The sequence below is a fragment of the Triturus cristatus genome, chromosome 10 (genome assembly GCF_964204655.1).
Source record: "Triturus cristatus chromosome 10, aTriCri1.1, whole genome shotgun sequence".
Classification (NCBI taxonomy): Eukaryota; Metazoa; Chordata; class Amphibia; order Caudata; family Salamandridae; genus Triturus; species Triturus cristatus.
In genome coordinates, this window is record NC_140593.1 from 550,130,869 (window position 1) to 550,152,977 (window position 22,109).

General features: G+C 39.3%; 1 protein-coding gene across 6 annotated transcripts in view; it reads right to left on the reverse strand.

The window, feature by feature from the left end:
- The window catches only part of LOC146789704 (sodium channel protein type 5 subunit alpha-like), a 975,168-nt gene that overhangs the window by 131,144 nt on the left and 821,915 nt on the right, over positions 1–22,109 (reverse strand). For all 6 annotated transcript variants that reach the window (XM_085632035.1, XM_085632032.1, XM_085632036.1 and 3 more), the window contains exon 20: positions 11,317–11,490. In XM_085632035.1, coding sequence (XP_085488161.1) covers positions 11,317–11,490 — 174 coding nt within the window. The remainder of the gene's footprint in view (positions 1–11,316; positions 11,491–22,109) is intronic.

Sequence of the window (22,109 nt, forward strand, 5' to 3'; positions counted from 1 at the left end):
GCAACGGATAACAGTAGCACCTGTTATTTATAGTGCCCAGAGATGGACAACACTTTGTATAAAGAGCTACATAAACAAGCTATCATTATCCACATAGTGTTTAGCTAGTCAATGGGCCAGGGGGACAACAAAGCATTTCATATCAATGACAACTAAGTTCACAGTGTGCCATGCTTTTCAAAAAGAAAATATCAGCATATTCAGAGAGTCATCTAGTAAGGTATATGCTAACTTTAGGGAGTATTTTAGTATATATATATATATATATTTTTTTTTAACATATTTTTATTGGCTTTTTTAGTTTACAAAAACATAGTATGTCAGGATACATTTGGTTTGACTGCATTTTTTGCATTTTACATCATTGTACATTGCTATCTACACATTAAATAGACATGTATCCTGTCATTATGAAAGTCTTACGTAAATGATTTCTATATAGAACTGGGATATGAAACTGGGGGAACGGTCATGGACTTTAGGGAGTATTTTTGAAAGTTACTCTGGGAAGTTGCTTGCAGGCGTAAATTTGATTTTAAACACTCACTGCTGATTATGAAATTTGCCGCTACCTACAGTACGAGAGTTGTGACGGCAAAGTAGCACTGGAGCGAACCCAGGCAGAGGTTTATCAAAAATCTTGAAAAAACAAGTTTTAAATGACATTAAGCAGTTGAGATTTTATTTGATTTTGGGGTATATCACAGATAATAAGTTATCATTACTCTGCCCAGAGGTCTTTCCAAAACTAAGGACAGCAGAAGATTCAATTCCCATCATTTGAGCTCTAGGGAACACTTGCTTTCTTCCAATTGCAAAGCAAAACGAATTTAGGATGGACGAGGCCATCCATAACCCTTGGACGAAGATGACAGCCATATATTAAGGCAGCATTTAAAGTATGTGCTCTGGGTTGCATCCTCAAAGCTGTTGTAGTGATACTGCTATGTCTCTGAATACAAAAGTGGCAAAAAGGATTCAGAGCTTTCTCAGTGTTGAGAGCTAAAGTCTATCTGACCCGTCTCCTTAGTCTTCACTTAAAACATGTCAATCCAAGTTCTATAAAAAGTTTTATCCTATGAGATCCCTCTATGACACCGTAGTGAGTTTCCAAGGGTGAAAGGTGACTCCTGTTTTGTGTTTTGGGGCCAAAGCTATGGAAGCTGCACAAGCAGTGCTTAATTTGAGCCGGTGGTATCCAGTGCTTAGCACCGGCACTTAATCATCAACACCGGTGCTTGAGCACCAGTTAAGGACACAATCACTATTGGTGGGTACAGAGAGATTTACAGGATGCTGCTCCGAAGTCGACAGCTCTGGCCATTACGCCACATCCTCTCCCCACTTCTAGGGTTTCTTCGTTCTGTGTTAGGCAGTGCTAACAGGAGAAATGGGATGGTCGAAGCTGCCTCCTGATGAGAGCCCCAGCACTTCTGTTTTTTTTACAAATGAACCACTGTGCACAAGGAATTAGCAAAACCTGATCTAAGACTACGGCTATGCTGCCTGACTGCAAGACTGAAGCTCCGATATAGCCTAGATACTATTTAAGCAATCTATTATTATACATTTTTTCTTGGGGCTCCCAGGGGTATAAGTCAGTGTTTTTCTCAGTTTAAAAATTTCTTTAATCTTGTGTGGAAGTAGAAACAACAAATGATAGCTAAGAAACGAGAACCCCATGAAGGATTCTTCTTCTAAATATCATGAAAATCTACCAGCTCTTTCTCATTTATATTTCTACAGCAAGTTAATTTATTTTGTTTAGTGCAGGCTGCCTTCCAGTCTGTTTCCTGTTTGTTGAACTGCATACTGATTCACGGTCATCACTGTTTGTTGAGTATATTTTCATTCAAATAAAGACAGGGATATTCTGAGGGAAAGAAACAAGTAAAAAAAAGATTTGTGTTCCCATTTGTTTGTGGTGATGATAGTTATTCAACAATTAAGTGGACTCTTGCGAGAATCACAATTTCTAAGACTTTGAGATGATGCAAAGTCTTTCCAAATCTGCCCCTTTCTTTTATGCTAGCATTGGCTGAGAAGTGGTTCTTTATCTGTCCATACAAATGATATCTTACCTTTCTTAATTAAAATGATTGTCTTTGAAAATAATTTAATATGTTTCAAAACAGGCCCGGTGTGACAAATTCTGGTAAAGTTAAACGCAAATAAAATTCACTGTTTGACAGAGAAACAATTAGCAATAACCATAGCTGATTAGGACAGAGTTTATCCTTTGTGCAAAGGGAATTGTGTTTTGGGTGTTCATGGCCTGCCGACTCTAACCTGCAGGTGAGAGAAAGTAAATTGCTAATTCGAATGGATGGTTCTCCACAATAAGTAACATGGTCACTATCTTGTTAGGTTCAGTTATAGGTTTCAGTATTTTAAACCTTAACTCACCTACTGGTAGTTATGGAACAGAGTAGACCAGCTTAACTTAAGAGAACATGTAAAGAACATAGAAGGACCAAAACAGGTAAACCATCAACAACACTACACAGTAAAAATCGTACTCTAATCTAGAAAAATTGAGAATAATGTAATTAACAAAATGATACCAAAATGACAAACAACCAATAAGGGGAATTGGAGATATGAGTTTTTAAAGTTATAAGCACAAATAGTGCCAAAACGCACACAGCACCAATGGTAGTCAATGGTCAAGGTAGACGGGGACCTAGGGCTGACCTCAACAGAGCGCAGTTCAGATACACCCACCTGGTCAGAGGTTTTAGCTTGAGATTTAGTCTTCTTTCTGGAAGTCAAAATCCTTCAGTGGAGCAAGGCAGCAGGCTGTATCAGAAGATGGTTCCACAATGTTGGATAGTCATTGTTTTGGTGGGAAAAGCTCTGAGTGGGAGAAATTCAAATTTCAGGCCCAGGGAAGCCCTCTCACTGGCTGGAAACGTCTGGTGTCTTCGACCAGTCAAGATTTATACCTTCGGACTTAGTCTCTTTTTTCAAAGCTCAGAATCATTCAGGGGATCAAGGCTGCGAGCTGTATCCGAAGCTGGCTCCACAAGCCTGGATACCTTCTCGATGAGGTCTCACTGAATCAGATTTGCTGCTGCTCAGGAGTTCCACGCATGGGAAACCTGAATCTTCAGCCCAGCTGCTTCGCACCTAGGTCCAGAGGCCTTTAGTCCAAAAATATTCTCAGTCTCAGCTCTTGCAAGGATGTTTGAAGGAATACACTTTGATACAGCCTATGGTTACAGGACCCCAGGAACAAGACTCACTCCAGCTGAGGAAACAAGCAAGGTCCAGTATGAACTGGTCAGCTAGGCTCTTCAGGAAAAAAGCCTCTTGCAGCTTGTTGACCCTTGGAGTCCACTTCTAAATGCGGGGCACAAGTGGGAGCAGGTCGAGCCCTTCAGGGCTCCTCAAAGGCCTCAAACAGTGGGTGCAGTCCTTCTTTTGTTCTTCCACATGTCCAGAGTTCTCTGAGGAGGGGGTCAGAATATGCAACATTTATGCCTAATACTAGCTTGTGAGTGAGGGCGACTCCTGGCTCCTCCCTAACTAACAGGGAAAACGTTTCCAAGGGTAACCCTACCAATTTGTGCTGCAGTTCCTGTGTGTCTTACTACAAACAATCCCACAGTTTCTTTCTCTGCCTGAATGTAAAATGGTGACGCCCTTCTTCCCTTGTGCAGAGCTTGTGTGCCCATTCCAGAGGAGTGGCAGAGAAATGAGAAAGCCCTCCTCTGTGGTCACTTCAAACAAGATCTGGGGGCAGCTCCCTTCCTGCTGAGATTGGTGACTGCTTGGCTGAGGGAACAAAGAATGGGCCTATGCCAGTATCATCTGACATCTTCCTGTGACAGTGGAGCCCTCTTTGACGTTACTCAAGTTCCTGGACCCTGCCCAAATGTTCACCCTGCCAGAGGAACAAACACCTCCACACACCCAGGCATTTGTCTCTGCTCTGGGAGCTGTTTTCACACCTCATTCAGAACTTGAGCACTCAGAGGGCTGCAGCTGGAGCCTAATGCAATATTAGCCTCCAGAGGTTCTAGGTAGGAAAAAAGTAACTTCTTCAAAGCACCTTTTCCTTAATATTTATTAAAATCCAACTACACCAGTGAATTGAGCATTTAGTAAATATTACAAAGAGTCAAACAATTCAATTTCTAGTGGTTTACTAAACACATATAGGATTATTAAATACAATAGATCATCCTAGTGTTTCTCTATGGAAACAGCCAGCTTTGCTACAGTGAAAATAGCATTTGGGTGCTAGTCACTGTAAGGAAATGTTAACTTTAAATTTCTACATGTCCTATATTTTATTTCTACGCACCCTGCCTTGTGCGCTACGCAATCTAGATATGGGTGACTTATTTATATTTAAAAGGTAGGGTTTCTCCTGTCAAAAGAGGGTTTTTTCACATGTTTGGTTGCAGGTTTAAACTGTAGCTGCAAGGCTGCTGTGCCAGGACTGAAGTTCTGTCTCCCTGGTAACTCTAGTGGGCAGCACAGTAGTGCTGTAGTCCACAAGTAAAATTTAACTTTAGATGCAATAAGTATACTTTCAACACCATATGGTATGGACTTACAGGAAAGTTAAATATGCCACTTAAGTGTCAGCCAGTTCAACAAGTTGCTGGGGTTGAAACACATACACTGGGGCCTAGTTACCATAGCATCAATCCAAAACATGGGGGTGAGCACCAAAAAGAGGTACTTTCATACAGCAGGGAACAAACTCTCCTAGAGCAGGCTTCTCCAGAAAGAAGCTCATGAGCTACTGGTAGCTCCAACTACCTGAGAGTAGCTCTCCTGTGTGCAGCCCAGCATAACAAATTAGAAACTTTTGCTTTGTTGAATTAATATGTGTATGGCAACATTGAAAAGTGTGTCCTTGAGACGAAACTGTGTGCATTTTCAAAACCTATAATTGAAAAAATATATTCAAAGCTGATATTTGAATGATAAATCATGCGCCATTGGGAAACTTCTTACTAACATTATTCCCTTTCTGCTAGGGGGCATTGCGGCTGTGGCTGTTATGTATTATCCTTGTAGAGGTATTCCAAACTCACTAAGTCTATTTTACATTACTGCTGGCAATCCTGTATGGGGGTGATCGCGGCTCGTAATCTTGCATTGGGTAGCCACAAATGTACTCTTGTCTTAAGTGTACAACACTAATAACTTTGGAAACTCAGAATAATTTTCACGGAACAAAAGAAGCTCTCACTGGTGAAAAGGTTGGAGACCGCTGGCCTAGAGCAATGTTGTTTTGATGAAGTTTGATTGAGCCCTTGTAGCTAACAAACTACCAGAGTCCTTCAGCTACATTTCCAATGTAATTTTTTCTCAGGAAAAGGAAATCCTTTGCAAGCTTTAATGAAAGTCAATAACACAAAAAAAGTGAAAAGAAGTCTTATATTCAGTGGGAACTTTGATTTTTAACAGTACATTTTGCTGCAATTTAGGGAAACTGAAGACTATTTACAGTATGTTCAAAAAATCGAACGTTGCGGATTTCCTACTGTTCCACACACAAAGGTCTCCAACGTGGCATAGAGGTTGTGTACTATAGCAAAACAAGATGCAATCGTTGTTATTTTAGTCTGAGAACATTTTATTTCTAGACTCACACGCCCCAAACTGTGTGATCCTTTCTTGAGCAACTGCCTCTCTGTGGCTATTGGAGACATGCAGCTCATTTCTAAGAAGTGCCCAGCTATATAGCATGCACACACTCTGTGTCGTTTGGAGTGTGTTTTACATAAATTAAGGTTTGTGATATTAATTTTATTCATTTGTTTTTCTATATAGGGGGCACTATATTTGCGTAGGAAGTGAGCAGGACATTGAATGTTGGGCGCCATAATAACTTGTCTTTTCCAAGGAGAATTTTGACTTAGTACAGGTCGCTCATGTCATCTAAATTGACTCACTTAAATTAATGTCTTATGTAGCGAAGAAAAAAACAGTGCTATGGATTGATATATAGTCAACAGAATATAGTCAGAATCCTTCTGAACAATGCTGTTGCCATACTCTCTATCAACTTAAAGAGCACCGAGACCTTTCAAAAGAAACTCTGGGGATATTTGAGGGGTAAGCATGGTATGGCGTATGTCAAATCAGTGGAAGACAGACCGCGGTGATCTCAATCACTCAAAGGAACAGCCACCGCAGCAAGTCCATTCCAAGCAGTGAAGCTTTGAGGAGTGACCACCTAACTTGATGCACTCGCTCAGAATAGTTTATTGTATTTTAGTAATTAACTTCCAAAAGAGTAATTTATTCATGAAAAACAAAAAAACTCTATGACATTGACGCACAAGGAAGTTCCTCCCGGCACTTGGGGATCATTGAGAGATTACCCTACTGGCAAAATAAAGAAATGTCATTATATTCTGACGGCCCAGTGGCAGACGGCTTTGCTGGGGAGTGGTTTTGAACAGTGGATCCAGAGGAGAATCAGCTGTCAGAAACCCAGCGCTTCTCCTGACTTTAAATAGAGCAGGGGAATACTGAGGTTGGTGGGACAGAAGCTACACCGATGTATGATGCTGCTCCCACTCGACCACACTGCAAATTACCCATTTGTCTTTTGTGCCACATGTAATTTCAGAGGGCCTCTTAAAGACTTTGTTTCCAATGTTAACATTGTTGGGGATGGTCACAGTTGCCAAAACTAAGATTTAATCTGCAGGATCCATAATCTCTTGCACAATCAACGCCCTTAAGTCACTGCTCCATCTTTCAATAACTTATGCATGAGATGTAAAGCAACAGAGCACAATACAGGTGAGAAGGTGATGCAATGTAGAAGAGGTTACGGCAAAGGGAGGTGGACATTGGATGTTGTAAAGACTGAAAGGCGAGGTATGCCAACGAGGGGGAGGACATGGGATGGCACCGAACAACAAACGAGGGAAGGGTAACAATTTGATCCATGCAGAATGGTGGATGGTGAGGAGGGAAAAGGAAGGCAAATCAGATCAGTGAAGAGGACAGTAAAATGTAACACTATCAAATACTTCTTAATTAATATTGCTAGCATTAGCACACTGCACAGAGAATATTTGGACCCACTCAATGAATCAGAAGGCTTAGACTGAGAGAGGCTATGCACTGCATACTGATTCCAGACTCAAGCAAACTCAAACCATGCTTCAGTGCATCTTTTCACAAATAGAAAGAAGAGCTTAAGATGATCTGACCATTCTTGGTCTGATTAATTTCAGATCATCTTTTCCACTCTTTTGATTGAAGCAATGCAGGTGGCAAATATGTGAGCCTGTTTCTGTCTCATCAGCAACTAAAACGTATTTCACACTCCTTCCATTTTGTTCCTTTTAATAGGCTCATAGAGGTGCAATTTCTAATTAACCTTTTGAAAAAATGTTGAATAATTTTCATTTTATTCAGTGAAAAAGCTGGTCAGAGTGTAATAAACATTGCTGATTCAGGATGTTGAACATACAACAACATGTTATGGTTATGGCAATACTGACGGAGAAGAAACTTTCACAGACACAAAGTTCATGGAATTTTGAAGAAATGTATTTGCACATTTCAAGTGCATACATCTTTTGGTCATTTGTTTTCTGAAACATTCAAGACAGATTTGATATCCCTGGTGAAGCTCTGTTCAGAGTCCAAACGTATTCATACAAACGTTTTTTAGACAGCCTTTTTCATTGCTATTCATAGGCACTGGCATCACCCCCTCATTTTTAAAATCCTTATTCTCTTTATAAATTGTAGCCTCTTTCCTGATTTTCAGTGGACCATACTGATCTTTCTAAAAATCAATTTACTGAACTAAAGATAAACCTGTCCATGCTGTCATATTGGTATGTTAAAGGATATTTACGTGTAAAATGTAACATTATTGTGCGTGAAATATATTTTCTAACTAGTTATTATCATGTATTACTTCACACTTGCTTCCTTACGTATAATCTTCCAGTTCTTTAGAAGTGGTTTAAAAAAATGCCTTTTTTATTAATTGAATTTGAATTACATATTCCAAACAAATAAATAACACTCTTACCAAGGATATCAACACCAATGGACTGATAAGTGGTTTGGTCAAAAAGTGTTGTTTCAATAAAGGTTTCTTACTTGTTGTGACACAGACAACTCATTTTTATGAGGTTGACAGTTAGTAGTCGTGTCATGATGCAGGCACTCTCATTTAAGTACAGTACTGTTTTTCTCACAATCTGATTAACTGTTTCACACAAACTGGTCGATTTTAAATTAAGATTTGAAATCATTTGATGCTGTATAAAAAAACAATATAACAATTATTTCTACAAATGTGTCATAGTAAAAAAAACATATAATTGAGTGTATTTCGTACAAAAAATGTATTCTGCTTCAGTTGGAGAAATTAACATTCAACATAAAGATAAGTGAAACTGCATGCAACATAATCCAATAGCATGTATTATGAAAGTGTTCAAATCTACAAGGGGCTAACCACAACTTCAATGAAATGGCACTGCCAGTTGCAGGGATTAAGTACACTTTATTCAATGCAGGCTACGTAATAAAACAATGTTAAGCCCCAATGAGGAAATCAAATGGATTTAAGAAATTATGCCCTAAAATGAAAATTGATAGCTATCAGGAAAGGAGTTTTTAGATGAACTAGTTACCTGCTTAGATGACTGTTATGTTTAATGACCAATAAAAAGATGATAGGGGAAAATATGAAATATTGTTAAATAACATTATCGCTACAGCATAATCCCTGTTCCACATCTTAGAACTGGCTGCCATGCCAACAAATTCTCATTCAAGCATGCTTGCTTGCAGCGGGATCTGTTTGTTTTCTCCTTAACGATTTTAAAGACATCGCTGCTGGCTCTAATTGATACCTACTGTTTTCGAAATAAATACAGCATAGCCGTCGGCTGCCTCAGTTCTTACCACTTAGCTGAGCTCAGACATTTGCAACTCTGTTTCTTGGCACCATTTCCAAGACAGACAGACAGTCTGTAGTAATCGAAAGGTGTATAGAGTAAAACAGCTCCAATGATTTCCTAGTGGCACTGGATGTATAGGAAAGGAGCATTTTCAATGAATCAGAAAATAGAATGTGTTCAGAGGACAGCATGATCAATACATTTAAAGTATTGTTATTGCCATTGAGGCAATGAAAAGAGCTCCTCTATATAAAATTCGAAGGGACTCTTAATGGATGCTGCATCTTCACTGAGAACCTCTGCGTAGTCCTGTGAGGCAGAGCAGTATGTCTTCATAAAAGACAGTCATTGCCTTGATGGCTTCCTCCACAAAGATACTCAATAAACCAAAACTATAACCCAATATGGCATAATCAAATTGCCTCCGTAATAGTCAAGACCTCATGAAACTCATTCTGCACCCCCTTATTCCTTAACTCTAGTTCAATAGCCCTTGTGACTTCCTCACAACAGGGGCAACCAATGTATAAGCTAGAGTGGCGGCTGAATACGTGATGGGCACATCAGTGGCAGGACCTAAGCGGAAAAGGATCAGAATTCCTAAAATGCTACAATTTGTGCTTCCTTTCCTGTCTATTACATGATGGTATTCTGAGTTCAAATCTAGGTTTACATTTTTTGTAACTAATAGGGAAGAGCACAGCTTGGCTACAACCCCTCCAGACATTAAACTGCTATGCTCTGGCAGGTATATTTACCATTGCTGTGATAGACAGGAGGGTACATGGTCCCCAGATCAGTAGTTCGCCCTTCCTTTATAGCATTGAAGTCATAGGCTGCATAAGGTGAAGGGTGTTCAAGAGACTGTAGTTATTAGTACTAGTGGTATGATAAACATGGACGCCTATTAATTCATGCTTACCATTCTAAGTGAGATCAAGAGGTCTTACACCGTGCAATATCTGCAGTACAGACAGCATCTGAGATCTGAGATATGCAGCTCAGAAATATTGCTGTGTCAACACATCACATGAGCTGCTGACCTGACACTATGCCAGATCAGAAATAATCACCAGTTGAGAGCTATTCAGTACTCGCACAAGCTGAGAACTGAAGATGTTGCATTATGTTTCATATGCATTTTCAGTTCATACTATACATGAACTGCAATACTGCACTAAAAGTAATTGACTAACTTAAAGCTATGAAACATCTGGGTTACTCTGTCACATTTGTTGAGTAACCCGTCCGTTCGTTGAGTAATCCATTTACCATTTGTAAAGCAGGCCCTACCTTTATGTTGAATCTGCCAAATAACTTTATGCAAATCAGCAAGACTTAAAAGGTCCAAGATCTGCAATACTGACAATATGCAAGATATGCAATGCTAACAATATGTGAGGTAAACCATTCTAATTCCATGCAAGATCCACAATAATGGTAATATGTGAGATCTGCTATTCCGATACTATGTAAGATCTTCAATCCCTATACTATGCAATATCGACTGACAATTGATGCAATGTACGGGATGTCAATTTGTGAGATATGTAAAACAGCCACAATGAGAGATCTGCAAAATTAACTCTTTGCAAACTCAATCAATGCCGAACCTATGCAAGATTTTCAATACTGATACTATGCAGCATGTCCACTCCCACTACAGGAGATTGCCATATTAATAACATGCGACACAAGTTCCTCTTCACAGAATCCCACTCTACATAATCCTACTGGATCTCTGAGGTCTAGAAAATTTGCTCTTCCTACAAACTAACATTATGCTCTTCATTTTGAATTAATCTGTGAGTGCTTACCATTATTGCAAAACATAACTTTTAAAAACTATTTTAGTAGGAAACTATATTGTTTTTTAAAAAAGCTACTGAGTGCCAAGTGAGAGGTTTGGCACTACATTTCAGAAACATTGGTATCTACTTCATGTGAGTAGAACAAATATGATAGTGTCAATTACTTAAGCAGAGATCTGACTGTATAGGTTGAAATGTTGTCTGTTTACACTGAGATTTGAACCGACTCACCAGTACAAACTACCCTTTTTAAACTTGTCTGATCTGATGCATTCTAGCCACAAGAGATAACTGGTCAGATTCTACCTTTCATTTAGGTCTTCAGCTGTAAGCGTCATTCTATGGAAGTCCTATTTTGTGTATTTCAATGCATTCCCCATCAAAATAAATTCTAATCTCAGAGTAGCCCAAAACATCATTACAGGGCCTGCTCTCTGGTATCAACATATTTTTATTTTATGTATTTTTAATTATGGAACTTCTACAGGCTGAGCTAAAAATGTGAATTATTGTTTCCTTCTAAAGGCAATATTGGCTTTCGTTGAGGTTCTTCTAGTGCTCAGTGTGAAGAAAAAGAATAAAACAAGGAAAATACTTACATCAACAATCAGGAAGTCAAGCCAGCACCAAGCATTGGTGAAATACTTCTTGAAACCGTAAGCCACCCACTTCAGCAGCATCTCTAGGACGAAAACATATGTGAAAACCTTGTCGGCATACTCCAGAATGATCTTGACGTTTTTCTTTTCATCAAGGTGAATATCCTCAAATGCCTAGAATCCAAGGAAATGGTGATTAGATGACCCATCGAATGATTAGATTTAATTTTCATGCGCTCAACCTCACTTAACCTATGGGAAATTGCCATTTTCAGACTTATTAGATAGAAATCACAAAACAGACATAACAATTACCATAGATAGATAGCGCCCATGTTCGTTTGTCTACTGCAATGACTGGCAGGGAGAACCAACCTGATATTTACCAATTAAGAATTAATCTAGGAGTTTTTGATACAGAGGAAAATGATTGACTCCAAACAGAGGGCCAGGGTGGTGTAATCCGAGCCTAGGTTTTGGGGGCAAATATTTATCAATCAAGTATTATTGCCAACAGTCATTGCATGCAGTTTCATTAATGGAATATAGCGGGGTTTTGAAGCAAACTCCAAGATGAAAACTGGCTATCTTTTGTTGGAAAATTTGATATTTTATGCTGCCAGGAGACTTGGGCTTTCGATTCAGTCACCATTAATGGGTTAACATCCTACTGCTCTGGGGCAACTCAGTCTATTGCGGGTAAAGCAAGGTAAGTGTTATGATTCTTCCAGTTTCCATAGAACCTCCCAAAGGGTTGAGGGAAAAAACACAGCTAACCCCTAATTTACAGCTCCGGATTGAAGGAACTAAACTGTCCGCAGAAATATCTGAAAAGGGTCCTTTTGAAATGTTTTGTTTTGTTCCCATTACAATTAAATTCACCCAGTGCAATGGTTAATGTGACAGAAAGCGCTTTAGAAGAACTTTATACAATACAATACAATACATCTGCAATATCAACACAGAGTCACAAGAAGGCATAAAAAACAGTTTTACTGATTCATATTTTCACATGTGCAGATGAGGGCATGTGCTTTGGGTGAATAAATCCCCAGTTGTGATATTGCACACTTTTTGGCCACACTGTGCTAAAAGTCTTATTGTCTTTTTGTATTGGTCCTCAGCTATATCTCAGTGGATCAACCTAAGTCTGTTAAGGGACATGGGTGGGGTCAGAACCAAGGTCCAGAATCAGCAAACAACTGTCACAATTTAGTAAAAGATTTTAGAGTCAGGAATGGTGGTGCAGCACAAGTCAAACTGGACAAAATCCTGGAGTCTAAATCTGCCACCAGGAAGGCACTGGAAAATAATATTGATTCAGTGGTGACAGACATAGGTCACCTGACATAAGAAAGGGTGGACTGATCAATTTGGGGTCTACCCATTCAGAGTGCACAAAACAGTTTACCATAAAGAGCATACACCTGTAGTCTGGTGGTGCCTTGAAATTAGAGGCACCTCAAAATGTTACCAAAAAATACATGGGCAACTTGAGTGACTAAAGAATAGTGGCAGGACGGCAGAGCCACGCAACATGTTGGGGACTTTCTTCCATAAAATGTGCTTAATTTAAAGTTGCAAGTTTCGAGGTGCACTTCTGAAACCTTTATAAATACTGAAAATCATAAATCGTCTCCCATGCAAACCACAGGACTTTATTCAGAAACTGCACTTTGTAGTATATTTTGCATTATTGCAGTACTACTACTAAAACTTACTACAAATAATTATTCAGAAACAGCACTTTTGTAGTAACTTGCGCTTTTGAGAAAGTTTACTACATTTGGATATCCACAAACTGCCCTTTTGTGGTAACTTATACTTTTGTAGTAACTTACACTTTTGTAGCTAGCCTGGACCTCCATTATTTTTTATGGGAGAGTGTTGCTGTACCAGTAGTTGGCCATATATAGTGCATGATGTATTACAAAAGTGAAAGTTACTACAAAAGTGCAGTTTCTGAATACCAAAAATTGTAAACTTAATTAAAAGTGTAAGTCACCTTTGTGAATAAATCTCATAGATTTGAAGACATATATTTACAAATTTTTATGAGAACCAGGCCATTTCAGCCACAAATTCACACTGGGTGCCCTGCCTTCCATTTTGTTGACTGAACTGTAAAACATGACTAATCGGAATTCTGCCTTGTAACTCATGTAACAAGTGGCTTACAGTTTATTAAAGTCAACATTTTTGACCTCCAAGAAATGTCAATCACTCTAACATTGCAAAGCGTGGACTTTTATGACTTCTTCTTCCAAAATGTTAGGTAGGAAAGGACCAGCGTGTATGAAACATTTGTCAGCATGCTGGTGATTGGCTTCCTTAGCTATTACTGAGTGTTTGTACTGCTGAGTTATAATTAGGGCTCCCGGTTTATGTTATTTATTTTTTTGCCATTTTCTTCTGTATTTATCCATATTTATTTTTTGCGAATTTTATCTGTATTTATCCATATTTATTTTGGGGTTTGTGTAAAAATTAAGTTGAAATTAGTATATTTCCACATTTATTTTAACCAATCAATATGCGCTCATGTTTGAATCTCTGCCAGGTTTCAGTGCTGTGAGCACCCTCAGAAGATAAATCAGTGTACTTATATGAAAATATGCACATTTCTGTATCAACCTTTTGCAGATCTACTGCTGTTAAAGCCTCTTTACTAAAATGTATTTCTTCTTTCAACCCCCTCATCTATCAATCCACACATACATTGGCCTGGTAGTCATGGCATACATTATTTAGAATTACTCAAAAAGCAACCCAATTTCCGTTTTTTTCCACATTTAAAAATAAATAGAAGAAAATAATTGTTTATCTGTAAAAATCAGTAAAAACGGAAAACAGGGAGCCTTAGATATAATGCAGGTCAGTCAGTCTCTCTCTCTCTCTGTCTGTCTGTCTGTCTATCTATCTATCTATGGATTCTTATAAAGCACACTCAACACAGGAGTGTACATAACAGAGTCAAAGAAGATAAAAGAAGGAGCTACGCAAAAAACGGAATCTTTTTAATGTACGGTGCTTGACAGACTTTGAAATAGTTATCACGTCTACAGTGCATCAACATTTTGGCAGCTGCTATGCTGGAGATAGGCTTGTTATGGAGCAGAAACAATTTACAAATCAATTTTTCACTTGACTCGGGTTGATAGTTTTGTTCATTACTTTGAAGAGCGGGATCCGGATCAATAACTCGACTTCAGAAGGAAAGCTCTGCCGGCCCCGGCTTTAGAGCAGAGCATTCTTGTAAGCCTCTGTTGTGCCACTTTTTCAGACATTGATAGAGTTGTCTCAGCACTGCACAAAACAGGCTCCAGTTATAAATGGCCAATTACAGGGGCATACTGTATAAAACCTCAATGAGTAATCCACAACCATATTAGTTAAGGGTTTCCTCTAACTCACTACTTTTTAATTCTCTCCTCTACCTCCACCTTAACATAGCACTTGATTGCTTTGGTAGATTTGTACTATTTAAATACCCGTAATAAATATATACATACACAGATTATATTATTGAATAAAATATGAATTTACATGTTTATATGGTAGGGCTGTGTGAAATCACTTTTTTATGTTTGTGGGAAATTTCATCAAATTTCATGGAAGTTTCACAAGATCACACTTTTAGCACAGTAAGGATTGTTGGTATGGTATATGATGTTTTTCCCATGAGCCCATACTTTGTGTAAAGATATCATCATCCAAGATACCGGCAGTCGACTGGTTCAAGCAGATATTGTCTCTCAGTGAGGTATTTTCAAGAGCAAGCTAGTCTCCTATAGGTGAAAGCTAAGCAAAGTCATGTAATGTGAAAATCTGTGAATTATGTATGAGCTTTACTGTCATATTTGAAATTATGCAAATACCTGGTGATATCAACAGCAGGAAGTTTCCGTTTTTTGGACAGGTGCTGGGGTTGCGTTCACTGCTAATGAGTGGCCCCCAAATTCTTTGTGTGCTGTTCTTCATGTTTAGGGGGAATTGCATAAATGGCTCAGGCGCTACTAATTTGCAATTGCATGCTATTTATCACAAAATTAGTTGACATTAAGTTGATATTTTGCTCTGTATCTTTTTGCAGTGTTGTTTTGCAGCCGTAGAAATAGAAGCTTATATTTTGTCACAAGTAGCACATCTGTACAAAGTCATATGCAATGAGCGGGCACCCCAACTAACTGGTTCATGGGAAAAGGTCATTTTAAATTCAGAAGAGACACAAGCAAGGCCAGATTGGTTTTGGCCCATTGGAGCCTCGTCAGTAGGATGCAGTTTGAGTCCTAAAGCACAGTGTGCAGTCGACCCACGTCTGGGCATATCCGTCACACTGAGGGTGTTAAGTGTGGCAAACAACAACATAATGATAGAATGCATGAATTAATATCAACCACTGGCGGATGCTTAGGACCGCATTCTAGTCCATCGTTTTCACCCAACAAGTTACTCAAGATTGAGATTTGCCTTATGCAAATCAGTACTGACCCAGCTCCTAAAGGGAATTGCCTTGGCTTTCTTGCAGCTCTTGATAGGAGGTAGCGATTAATATTGAAGTGATTACTATGTTTCTGGACATCTTCTGGACCATAAATTCCCCATCTTCGACAACATCTGAGTTGACAAGTCCACACCGGTCTCCTGGACAGGCCAAACACTGCTCAAGTTTAACATCCCCATCTCGGTACAATGCACATGAACCACCACCAGACCAGACCACCAAAACTGGAACAGCATCACTGACAAGGTCTGGAACATTGCTATTAACATCCACTGACCCAAACACAGCAACAACCTCCCTAAAGCCAGCAAGAATCTTAATAATTGGATCACCTCTTGTGTCGACTCCATGGCCCCCATTATATACAGTAATACAACAAGATCTAAACTCCAGGCCAGTTGGTACACTGAGGAACGCAGACTGATGAAACACCATTGCACAAAACTGGAGCATAGATGGAGAATGATCCAGGACCCTGCATACCGGAGCATGTCCAAATTTGCCCAGAGACTTTACCACCAAATGATATGCACCACTCTGGTAGACAGCATAAATGCCAGCACCAACAGTGGCAATAACTCTTCACCATCATGAAGGATTTCACTGCACCAGCAGCTGCCTCTAACTCAGCCACCATCTTGAAGGACCTCTGAAACAAACTCTGCCACTTTTTAGCAACTAAATCGCCACAATTGACAGCAGCTTCAATCCGCAACTGAACATAACAGATCTTGCCAAACTTCATCTGATGTTATCGAAAGAACCAGTACTAGTCGCATGGTCCGTCATCAATCAAGAAAAAGACTGCCGCCATCATGAAGTCCATCCACTTAGGAGCCTCATCGGATCCCTGGTTGCACCATGCCTAGTTCAGAGGATTGCAGCCCATCAGTACCATGCTCATACCATTCTGACTGCCTCTACCTCTTCTGTTACATTCCCAGATATTTGAAAACATGCACCCGTTTGCTGAAGAAACCCTCTGCAGATCCTTCAACAATAGCCAACTACAGATCAATTTCCCTGTTCTCATTCCCAGCACAAGTCTTGAACAAAATCATCAATAGATGCCTCCCCAAATACCACCACTCACTCTGGTTTCAGACACAGTCACAACGAGGAAACTGCACTCATTGCCACCTCAGATGGCATCAATATGACTCAAGATGGAGGAGACATTGCGCCCCTCATCCTCCGCAGCATTCAACAAAGTTTCCCAGTCCACCTTCATCCATGAACATGCATTTTGATAGATCTGCTTCTTCCCGACTGGAAGGATCAACTCAGACAGCCTGCCACTGTATGTCTCAGGAGACCTCTTCTTCCAAGTTCCACACAAATCCTCCATAAGCATGATCCTTCTAGCCTGCATCATCCACTGTCACAACATCAACATTCTCTCCAATGCTAACAACATGAAATACTTTTCTACCTCACAGGCCCAGAACCCAGATCAATTTCAATGCCAGCATGACTGAAATCACCTTCTGGATGAAGACCAACTGTCTGAAGCAGAACACAGATAAGACCGAAATCATGAACTTCAGGCAGAGCACTTCACCATGGGACACCACATGTTGGTCAAGAGAGCTAGAATCAACACCTACTCCACCATCCACGCCAAGAACCTCTGTATCGTCATCAACAGCAAACGTGACGTGGACGTCCAAGTTAATGCCATCACCGCCTCAGGATTCTATATTCTGAAAAAACCGAGGAAGGTCTTCAAATGGTTCCAAATCAGCACCCCAACAACCATCACACAGGTTCTCATCAAAAGCATGCTGGTCTATGGGAAAACCTCTATGTCATGATCAATCAAAAATAATCTCACTAGAAGACTTCACACCACTCAGAACTTGTCTCCCATGCCACACTCACACACACCAAACCCTGAGAAGCTTCATTGGCTCCCCGTGCACAAAGGAGCGCAAATCAAACTCCTCACCCACAGTTTCAAGGCACTACATAACACTGGCCCAGCAAACCTCAACAATTGCATCTGTTTTTACAAACCATCAAGACACCTCCACTCGTTTGGACTCCTATTTGCACACATCCTACACATATGAAACACCAGATTTGGCAGTTAAGCCTTCTTCTACAGTGCTCCTAAAGTGTGGAATGACCTGCTGCTATAAATAAGAAGCTGAAGACCCGGCTTTTTTAGTAGTACCATAAGGCCCTAGGTTGGGCTAGACTCACTCCGGCTTAGTTCCTGGATACACTCCCAGATAATAGTGCGCTCTACAAATCTGCATAACATAACATAACATGACATAACAATGTACCGAATATATACAAAATATAGAAGTAGAATTCAGAAGATTTTACAACTGCTAGAAGCAATAAACAGGGACAAAATATAGGGGTGAAGAGCATAATGAAAAATTAGGGAACGAATGTGTGCAAAACATCTTCCTCTTGTGAATGCCTCCTCTATGCATGTTTCATGCAGGAACATACATCACAGGAAAAGACTCTTCTTTATCTTATTTTTTTTAGGGAGTTTTATATAGCGTGAACTAGACCCGAAGGTATCAGAGCGCTTTACAGGAGCATCAGTTACGTTACAGACACATTCATTTTTGTTAGGCACAGGGAGGTTAAGTGTTTTGCCTAGAATCACAGAATGTTGAGCGTCCCTGCCGAGACTCGAACTCAGTGCCCCAGCTCTGACGTTGACCGCCCTAACCATTAGGCCACATTCTCTCCCCATTGGAATCCTTGTGTAACATCCTATGGACAGAACATCATCTTGAAAACGGCTGATAATAAGGTTTGTCCATGTCCCTTCCCTAGATTTCATTTTATTTGTTTGACCACTATGAAGAAGATCAAGTTTGACACGCTTTCTGCCATGTTTAATTTTGCAATCCAGCTACCACTTTTTATGTCCAGTGCACAAAGTGGCTTGTGAAACACCCCTTCAGGTAACCAGAAGTTCCAAATTACCAGAACAATCCTGCAGATGAGGATGCCCAGTCATGCACTGGGCATGACTTCCAACAAATTGTTGTCATGCAACATATAAAGTGCTCCTTCCTGGTCTTAACTCATTAAGTCTCTGGTAAGCTCTTGGGATAGGTCTTGCCACAGATCTTGGCACAGATTTAACATCCATGCTTGAGTTCTTATCATTAAACCATTTGTCAAACAAATCAATAAACACAGTCCTTCCCTGAGAGACTTCATTTCAGGAATGTAACATTTCAAGAACCATCAATCAATTTAAGCACCAATAGATTAGGGCCAACATCTTCCACCTATAAAATTCAAAATGCCTCTTTCCCTTAAAAAGTCTCCCAATATTTTACAGAGAACCCCTAGCAGAAGACGAGGCTGATGTCGATCCCAGGCCCTTTGTGAAATCAGAACCTGCCAACATTTATATCTTTGGTAAGATCTCATATTGTCCCTGTTTTTGTCATCCCACTGATATACAAAGGCAGAAATCAACGTATTTAGCCAAAGAATCACTTTCAACCCTTCTTCTTATTTTAATCTAGAAATAAGCTGTAAAAAAATTTATGAAAATGAGATCAAGGCATTACCAGCATGGTTCTACCTATGAACATCTCCTAGCAAGACTGGATTTAGATTGCCATTGCCCTTTCACCCTTTGCCTGAAAGTAACTAGATTCTCACATGTGAAAAACATTTGATGTTGAGTAACTTCAATACAGTAACCCAAGAGCTATATTATCTCAGACATGAGTTTTACCAAAGATGATCTAATGACACTAATGCTTAGCGTCATGATATTTCCAACTATTAACATTATTTAGGGGATTTGTTTTTTAAATCTAGACTACCCGGAGCTACAGTTTCTCTGATCCACAATGCCTTAATAATCAAATCCAAGATTTCAAATTCACAAAAGATTGATAAAAAAATAAATGCACCTCCTTGACCTCACAATTTATGATGATGAAGGAAAACTCCAGATGTATCTATGTGAAACCAACGTCAAGAAACACACTGCCTAAATATAAAGGTAATAATCTATGAACCTTATGAGGAAACTATACATACAGTCAAATTTGATGACTGTGAAAATAGGAATCATTACTAAATTACATTTCCATTTACACTTACTCCAAATTGAAGATTCTTCTCTTTGGCCTCCATAGGCAAGCCAATCGCCAACCTAAAGAAAGTGCAAGCTCCGTGTTTCAAGGCTGCATTTGACGTGTGTTGACCCACTTGTTCTATGTATTTTAACGAATTGGCACCTTGGAGTATTCTCTTAAGGGTACCAATTACTAACTCACAGAAGATTCCTGAATCTTGAGGAATGCACTGAAAAACTATGTAATGGACAAAATGATCATCACCCTGTTTTCCTCTTTCCATCGCAAATTGTTATCCTTTTCTCTTTCCATTTGTTACTGGTTTCCTTCCATTTGTGTTCGATTTTTGTTATCCTTTTCCTTTCATTTCCTATCCATTTACGTGCACATGTTGGAGATTGTCCAAATATATGCTGTCGGTTTGCAGTTAGCTACTTCATTTTCCATATTTGTAAACCTCATGCTTTCAACCCCGATAATTTAAGCTGATATAACAAAAAGTAATTTTGTTGTTTGTACATTTGTTTTCAATAATTCATTCCTTTAAAATCAACTTCACCTTATTGAAAATCGGCTTTATTCTATATTGCTGTGATTCATTAATTACATACAAATTTATAGTCCCACTAACTTTGACCTAAACTACCGTGCTTCAATTGTATAATTAGTACCAAACCACTCAGGGTATACAGTGTATCCCTGTTGTCTTAGCTCTGTGTTACTGAGAGCCACAAATACAGAGCCTTAATCGGGGCCCAAAGAGTGTAATGAGAAATATAAATTGAGTTGATAACAACATAAAATTACTTCTGTTTCAAATGCATGGAAGAAAAGATTGAACTTAAAGAAAAACAAAGAAAACAAACAAATTTTAGATGCAGAATTCCCAGCAAATATAAAAAATGCATCGGTATGGAATTCAATAATGGCAATTTGTGAAATTGAGGCTAGATTCAATAATGGTAATAATGTAAAAAGAAACTGATGGTGTGCATTTTTTTTGTTCAATATTTTGTGAAGTTCACGATTTTAATTCTTCACAGAGTTGGTGAAAATTCACCCAGGCAAAGATTTCCTCTACATATCCAGATAATTTTCCTACATAATGTGATAATTTTCACTATTATTGGAGTTGGCAAGCTGAAAAATGTATGAAGAACTTTTCTCTGCAACATTATTGTTTGCTGAGCTTTTCTAGCGCAATGAAAGTGCACGGGAGAAGAACAGTAACTATTTTCTATGAAATATACCATGTGCACATTTTTTTAAATGTTAAATAAGACTGGAATCTCAAACTCAAAAATTGCAGTTTTCCCAAAACTTTTGGGAATGTCGCAAACAAAAAGGCTTTCTTTCCAAATCAATAGGAAAATGAGGAAGGACACATGAAGAAAGGCAAAGCAATGCTGTGGGTCACTTGCAAGAATACAGTGAGGATAAAATACATCACTAAACAAGCATTGGCAAAGCCAATGTGCCTCGCCTTTGAGATCTATTGGCTCTGCCAATGCCTTTTGTTGATGCGATACAGCGTAAGCATTGCAAATGTTGTATAGCATGAAAACAAAATTGCGTGATGATGTGGCTGTAGCAGGCGCATCCTTTTATAGGTGTGCACGTGCTTTATGACTTATATGCAGGCATTCATCATGAAGCATGCACATGACATGGGTGCCATTTGGTTTTGAGTTGCAGATCCAAGATGGATTGATAATTACAAAAAAATATGAAAATGAAAAAAGTACTATCGCACTTATTTTCTAAAGATGAAAGGCTGCTGCTAGGCACTCCAAAAAAATCAAGTAAAAGAATATAGGACCTGATAGGGAGGGAAGAGTGGGGCAACAGAGCAGAGGGTGGTTGGAGCAGGGAAATGATCCACACAAGAGAGGAAGCAACAAGGAGGGAGGGGGAGAGCACCCGAGTGAAAGAACAAAATGAAGACAGAGAGAGAAGCACATGGATGAGAGAAAAACAGAGCATGGGAGGAGGGACGCACATTGGTGAGAAAAGGAACACAGAGCAAGAGAGTGAGAGAAGCATACGAGTAAGACAGCTAGAAAATACATGCCTTCTCATGGAGTGCTTAAGCAAAAAAAAAATAGTCCCCAAAAATGAGCAATCAAAGGGCACAAGTAAAGAAGCCATTGTCCAGGGGAGGGACAAGCACAAGATGGAAAAGGAAAGCCAATGAAGAAGCAAGCAAATTAGAGTGA